The following is an 8,085-nucleotide window of genomic DNA, read 5'->3' as shown; positions in this document are numbered from 1 at the left end:
TTAATATATATGTAATTGCTTATCTAACACATCAAGTTTACTTCTTTAATTTATACCATTCAAATCTTTCTTTTTTTTTTCGAAAAAAAATTATTTTTGTTATTATATTTTGAGAAAGTATATACGAGTCACTTCATATCACATAACAGTGAAGTTTTCGGGCGACGAAGAGGTTATTACGGTTCGAGATAACTAAGAGCAGTCTCGAACCTACAACATTCGGGCAGTCGGAAGCATGGACTAGTAGCTGCTCAATCTAAACCAAATAATCTTTTTTAATAAGTGAAAATTTTAATGCAAGGTCAAAAGATATGCTGATAATGACCATAAGAGAGCCACAATGTGTTTTTGCGTCTGGTCAGCCCCCGAAATATCGAGGATACCAATCGATGTTACTTGCCATCGGATTGAACCTCAAGCCACTCAGTCGATGAAGCAGAAGAACTCATTAGTTCTTCAATTAAATGTTATATTTTTAACAAACATCAAAACGAAAGCCCTCTGAAATAAGCAATATACACTGCTTCCATCACCGTTTCTTCGCCATCAATGACTTAACAATGTCAAGAACACGAAAATAGTCGTAAAACAGAGAGGAATGCTCTCCCTCCAAACCATCACGAGTATAACGGTTACTCCCCGTCAAGTTATTACACGGACTTCCTCCAATAACGAGATCAAACGGTCCATACTGCTTCATCAAACTCTCAATCATATCTACGTCCAGCTGCCGCACATCTTCCAGATCAATCAAATTCCCCTTCTGTCTCGTCTGCCTCCAAAAGTTCCTCAATATATTTCTATTGATCTCTGATTTCTCAACCGAAACAACTGTCTTCATAAAAATTCTCAGATTGTGCAGAGCCACTTCAGCTCCGCCAATGCCGGAAAACAGAGACAGCACATTAATCCCATAAGGAAACATTTTCTTCAGAACAGAGAGATGGTAAGCCACTGTATCAACTTGAAATGAATTCCCCAATGATTTATACCTCTCAGTCCGGCTAGTACCTCCACCTCTGGTATGATTGATTGGGAAACCAAGTAACATCTCGAATTCACTTGGTTCCAGGGGGGCCACCCTGTGATGTCCAATCCAGACAAGGTTCCATTTCCTACATTCCCTTATAATGTAATCTCGCACGCTTGTCTTTGGATTTTCTCCGCTTTCACGCAAAGCCCTGGTGATATTCTCTGTTATCTTAATAGTGGCGATGGCGGTGTGCAGGCAATTGAGCTGAGTTCTCTGGTCCCATTTCGGCCACCATTGCTTTGTCATGGGCAAGGCCTCTTGGATGGTTTTGGGGGGAATGGGGAGGAGCGGATGCCGGCCTTCGATTGGGAGGTTATGGATGTAAGCCCGCTTTCTGGCGGCTGCGCAGAAGTACTTGGAGTCGACAAACTCTGGCTTGATGTTGTAGAGAATGCGTGAGATGGTTTCCCAGACTCCTTTGGGTGTGAGAGCGATATTCTCATAGTAGAAGTATGGGGGGCCGATGGCTTCATCTGGGAGTGTTCTTTGTGTGATGCAGGTCTGGTTTGGGAGGCCGAAGCCTACCATTGGCTTGGGAATGGTGATCTTTGCATCGTCCAAGTCCGGGGGAGGTTTCCTCACATGATCCTTTCGGGTTCTGAAGGTGCTGCTTTTTTTTGACTTTTGTTTTGGATCGTTTGTCTTCTTCTTCTCTGTTGTTGAACGGCGGCTGGATCCTTCTCCGGCCTGAGAGGATGAAGATGTGAGATGGCTTGATCAAGTTGGTGCTTGAAAAGATAATGTTAGCATCCGTTTGGAATTGTTGTATCTTTTTGTAAAGTAGTTATATATGGTGTACTTTTTCGAAAAAATTAAATAAAGATGTATCGAAGGTTAGTCTCCTGGTTATAAAAATCGGTTTTTTGTCTCATAAATTTTAAGAAAATAATGAAAAAAAACAGTAGATTAATGCGACTGTGGTGTACCGGTGTGGGTCAGGCTTCGCTCTTGAACTGAGCTCGATGAGCAGATGAGTCAAGCTCAAACTAGCACTAACTCAACTTGTTAGCCGGTGAGTAGGCTCATTTACTAAAATTATTAATATAAAATAAACATACTCAAAATATAATAAATTTAAGGGGTTTTATCTTTAAAGTATTAAAAATACTTAAAAAAAATATTTATATTTTATATTAAATAATTTTTTATTATCTCTTTTAATTGCTAATTTTAGTTGATATTTTATTATAGTGCTAGCACTGCCTTAAATTATTCTTATTCTCTCTTTATTATAATAAACATGCCGGTTTGTGAGCGGTCTCCAACTTATAGTTTAAAGTATAAGCTCGAGCTCAAACTTAATAAATTAAGTCCAAGCACAAATCGAGAATAACTCGAACTTGACTCAACCCGTTTTCTCCCTTAGTCATGGTAGTCTCATAAAAAACGAACCCTTAAAATTACCTCAAAACGAGGCTTGGGATAATCCTGTTCCATTTCATCAGATTCCAAGGCGATTTGAGCAGCATGAATCGAATCTGCCAGCTCCAGAATTGTAGATTCATGTCCTGCATGCATAGGATTACATTAAACCAAGATAATTACTCCAAATGAATATAAATTAGGATAAGCAAAAAAAAAATCCTTGTTTTAGGAGCAAGCAAGCCCACTAGAATGAAAAATTATTGCATGAGATGCATGTGGTGTCCGTACTATACCGTAGATCACGGTAATCTATGGTGAGGATGTATTTCAGTGAGCCCCACTTTAATTTTTTTTTTAAACAAAAAAAAAATGATTACATCCTCACCGTAGATCATAGATCAACATGATCTACAGTGTAGATCAGACGAGACGCCGCATGAATCTCTGCATGCGGTGTCCGTATGCAATATTTTTTTCGCTAGAACTTTGTCTCATAAATTTTAAGAAAATAATGAAAAAAACAGTAGGTTAATGCGACTGTGGTGGACCGGTTGTGAGTCAGGCTTGGCTTTTGAACTGAGCTGGATGAGCAGATGAGTCAAGCTCAAACTAGCGCTAACTCAACTTGTTAGCTGGTGAGTAGGCTCATTTACTAAAATTATTAATATAAAATAAATACACTCAAAATATAATAAATCTGAAGGATTTTATCTTTTAAAGTATTAAAAATACTTTAAAAATAATATTTATATTTTATATTAAATAACTTCTTATTATCTCTTCTAATTGCTAATTTTATTTGATATTTTATTATAGTGCTAGCACTGCCTTAAATTAATCTTATTCTCTTTTTATTATAATGTGGTCTCCAACTTGTAGATTAAAGCATAAGTTCGAGCTCAAACCTAATAATTGAGTCCAAGCACAAATCGAGAATAACTCGAACTTGACTCAACCCGTTTTCTCCCTTAGTCATGGTAGTCTCATAAAAAACGAACCCTTAAAATTACCTCAAAACGAGGCTTGGGATAATCCTGTTCCATTTCATCAGATTCCAAGGCGATTTGAGCAGCATGAATCGAATCTGCCAGCTCCAGAATTGTAGATTCATGTCCTGCATGCAGAGGATTACATTAAACCAAGATAATTACACCAAATGAAAATAAATTTGGATAAGCAAAAAAAAAAAATCCTTGTTTTAGGAGCAAGCCCACTAGAATGAAAAATTATTGCATGAGATGCATGCGGTGTCCGTATTACACCGTAGATCACGGTAATCTATGGTGAGGATGTATTTCAGTGAGCCTCACTTTAATTTTTTTTTAAAACAAAAAAAAATTGATTACATCCTCACCGTAGATCATAGAGCAGCATGATCTACAGTGTAGATCAGACACCACATGTATCTATGCATGCGGTGTCCGTATGGAATAATTTTTTCGCTGGAACATATGGATGAGTTCTATTGTAAAATTAACGAGTCTTCACCATGAATGACAGATAACTGAACTCTATTAATTAATAGTTGACCAAATTTGAACACTTTCTTAAAAATTTGAAATTTAAATGAAAAAAATATAATAAAGATCAAATTCATTTATTTATGTCCACAAATGAACTTATTTATCATTTAAAAAGTAATTGTTAAATAATTGATATAAAACTTTATTATAACTCATATATGATATATTTTCTTTAAATATATTTAATATTAGTATATTATAATTTAATAGAAATAACATTGTAAGATTAAATATGAGTTATATATTTATTTTATTAATTTTAATTTATTAAACAATGCATAACTATCCGCCATATTTTTAATACTAAATAATTTATCATTATATAGCACAGAATAAATATTTATCAATTATTAAATTTACATGAATTATATAATATCAAATATTCGTACTCTTTTTGCCTCCACAGATCTCGTAAAACTTACTCAACACCAAACAGCCTTAGGTTTTTTTTCTACTTCAAGGATTCTGACTTTTCAAACAAAATGCAACTTATCAAGGAAAGAATTCATAACTATTTAAAAATTTTAGTTTTTTTTTTTTTAAGAATTTAGTTATATATGTTGATTTAAAATATATATATATATATATAAATAATGAAAATTAAAATAAATTTAAAACCTATAACTGTGCGCCCTTCTTACATGATCCCACTTCCATTATTTAGTTGTCTATTGATAGAAAAAATATTGTTTCTGGTCGTTTGCACATGCGGGTGACCAACTGTCGGGCACCTGCTTGGCATAGTCAGCCACCACCTCAACTTGTAAGTCGAGCTATCGCCTGAGAGTTGGTCGGCCGTATGTGCGGAAAATGAACACAAAATTTTCTCCTATTGATGTTTTGTCCTGCATAACCTCCCATTTGTTCTTCAATTGCTCTCCTTTACTCTCTGTTTCGTCTTCCTTCTCATGCCTGAAGTTCTCACAATATGTTCGTAACTATCACACAATTCCTCCACTCCAGCCTTCATACACCTCCCAACTGCCAGTGGCCTCAAGCACACCTCTAGGCTTCTTGTTTGAACCATTCAATCCATTGCTCGTCTTAAATAGGAGATGTTGGGAGGCTACCAAAATTTAGGATAAATTACTCCCAAAATAATTGAAATTTAGTCTTTTTGAACTTACAAAATAATTCGAATTCAAATTTTTGGAACTTGTCAAATGACTTAAAAGTTGACTTTAGGCTTCTTGTTTGAACCATTCAATCCATTGCTCGTCTTAAATAGGAGATGTCGGGAGGCTACCAAAATTTAGGATAAATTACTCGCAAAATAATTGAAATTTAGTCTTTTCGAACTTACAAAATAATTTGAATTCAAACTTTTGGAAATTGTCAAATGACTTAAAAGTGGACTATTTGAACGATTTGGACTAACAAAATGGCTTAAATTTTGGACTATTTGGACTTATAAATGAATTAATATAAAAAATATTAAAATTAAAATATTTGAGCATTAATAAGATTTTGATGATTGAATGAATTGCAATTATAAATTATGAATTCGAGAAAAAAAATTGCTCAAATTGAGTGCAAAGGGACTTGATGGTTTATAAATAATTATAAGTACAATTTTATAAATAAACACTGGGTTGGTATGTGGCATTAAGGGTATTGAAGAAAACCCTTAATATGTAGTTAAGTAGTCCATATTTTGCACTAAAGGAGCTAGAAATATTTTGAGTTTATACAAACATATTTAAAGTGAGCATGTTATAAAAGTGAAACCAGTCTTTTGAATAAAACTAAATGTAACCAACGATAAGTTGTGAACATACAATAAAGACCTGCGACACCTTATCACCAGAAGATTCACAACAAAACTGCTAGCAAACAAAAGATAATTCTTTTTAAAATCCAAAACAAAAATTTATGTGCAATTTATGGAACCATATTCAAATTCTGAATAATTTTTAAATTCTTGCATTTGTGCTTCAATAAATTTTTTAACTCTAATATCTCTTTGTGAGTATTTTAAAATATGTAATTGCATCTTATGAATGCTTCAACTATAATATTGTTCATTGCAAGAGCATGAAACACTATGTAATTGCTCCTCATAAATGGATCACTTCATGAAATTGCATCTTATAAGCACACAAAATATTATATAATTTCATCCCACAAGGGTATATTACATCAAAATGTGTTTCGATTAGCAATTTAATTTGCTTGGGCTCTAATGATCATGTTAAGCAATAAACTTATTTGGCTTGAGAATGCTACATAGAATAAGAGTAAATTATTTTAAAATAACTTATTCTAAAGAGCGTGCAAATATATTTTAAGAGCATGCATGTTTGAATATATGAAATTGAATGCTCGTATGTGCTCAGACCAATGTAAAAATGTTGAAATACTTGATTCCAAAATGCTACGTGGGCTACCTGAAATATTAACTTTTGTCCACATGTGCTCTAATAAATTGATCAGTGTTTACATTTGAACTGTGTGAGAATATTGTGCAGGTTAAAGTTAAACTTATACTCAATAATTTTTTTTTCAAGCTTGTGCAAATCTCTACTACAAAATATATGCTTATTTTTAAATTTGATAACTCACATGCACTCAAATTTCAAAAAAATTGAAGTTAAGCACACACTAAAGAAAATCATAATATTTAAAGAACAAAGTTATGTGTCCAAATCAACTAGTTTGATTCCTTTTTTCTTAATGATTAGAGTTGAGTCTAGCACTGTTAATAATATCCAAATAATAAGTATACAAAATTATAAGTTCAAATCACTTAGTTTGATCCTCCTTGTAGTAAGGATTGGAGTTGACAAGATTTATATTTTGCTCACATTAAAGTAATTAGATTTTAAATTAATTTCAACCATAAGTGTTTCAAATGTTCAAATCCTTGATAATAGTTGTGTTGATTGAAAATCTCAATCAAATAGTTTATTTTTAAAATCAAGTTTAAACAAATATCTAAATAAAGCCAACTATTGTAATTCTTGAACCCGATTTTCTATAAGTAGGATAGAATTGACAAATTTTATGTACAATCATGTGTATGTGATTCTTTACAAGAAAGATATAAATTTGATAGTGTTCAAATCAAGCAATTACTCAAATCCTAGATGATGGTTGTGTTGACTAAATAATTTAAATAGAGGAATCAAATTTTAAATCAAATTTAGTTACAATCAATCACCTAAATTCTTAAAGAAAACAAATCAAAATTTTTAAGTTACAATCAATCACTCAAAGCATAAAGAAAAATATGTTCACCCTTCATAATAGTTTATCGAGGAAAACAAAATTTTTTATTGACTTCAACTCATAAAAAATAAATTTTATATTGAGCATATTATTATATTCACACTCAAATCAATATAATAGTAATAAAAACATATACCATGTTCTCTATCTATGTGGTTTGGCCCAACGACACTACACAAGATAATGGTTATAACTAGAGCCCCATGACCTAGTAATTTGCCTCCAAAATGATATCATTAAATTATAATTACAACTGCAACATGTATGTTCCCCAACAACTTTCTAATCTTAGAGTTATGAACTACATTGGTACATTTGAATGACATACAACCTTACATTAGTAAAGGCTGACTTAAATTTATTCCATTAAACAAATATCCATGCCATAACAACAAGTATCTCTTAAACAATGCAACCCATGGTTGTGGACAAAAAGTCTTTGGTCATGTTACATCAACTACCTCCTTTAACTAAGTAGATCAAAAACCACCATAACCCATGATAATGAAACTATGATATCTTAATCAGGTTCATCATCATTTTGCTCAACATCCATTACTAAGAGAGGTAATTAATAATAGAGGATTACACATATGGGAAATTTCAAACCTGAAATAAAAAAGTCCCCATCAAATATAATTGAAAATATTTGGGTAGTGTCTTAGCTACTATTTTATTTGTCTTCTAAAAAATTTGACCTAGAATAAATATTAAGTTCTCTCAAAAAGAGAGTTCATGGTGTAAAATTTTAGAGCCCATAAATTTATGGCAACTGCACAAGGGCAAGTTTCACTTTCAATCATTGGCAAGTTATGTATTAACTATATAAATAGTGTTAAAAAAAAAGGTAAAAGATCGGTTGCGCTCTACCGCACATACTTCTAGCTATTCCATTGAGAAGGTTCCTTTTTTACATCCTTGGCTATATATATATTC

At 32.7% G+C, this 8,085-nt stretch overlaps 1 protein-coding gene across 1 annotated transcript in view; it reads right to left on the bottom strand.

Moving 5' to 3' along the window:
* Positions 1 to 529: 529 nt before the first annotated feature.
* The window catches only part of LOC110027745 (DNA (cytosine-5)-methyltransferase DRM2-like), a 27,849-nt gene continuing 20,293 nt past the window's right edge, over positions 530 to 8,085 (bottom strand). Inside the window, exons 7-8 of the mRNA XM_020729287.1 lie at positions 3,409 to 3,512; positions 530 to 1,720 (exon numbers count right to left, since the gene is read on the bottom strand). Of these exons, the coding sequence (XP_020584946.1) occupies positions 530 to 1,720; positions 3,409 to 3,512 (1,295 nt within the window). The remainder of the gene's footprint in view (positions 1,721 to 3,408; positions 3,513 to 8,085) is intronic.

This window comes from Phalaenopsis equestris, unplaced genomic scaffold (assembly GCF_001263595.1).
Source record: "Phalaenopsis equestris unplaced genomic scaffold, ASM126359v1 Scaffold000440, whole genome shotgun sequence".
Lineage (NCBI taxonomy): Eukaryota > Viridiplantae > Streptophyta > Magnoliopsida > Asparagales > Orchidaceae > Phalaenopsis > Phalaenopsis equestris.
This window is presented reverse-complemented; position numbering and strand designations above follow the sequence as displayed.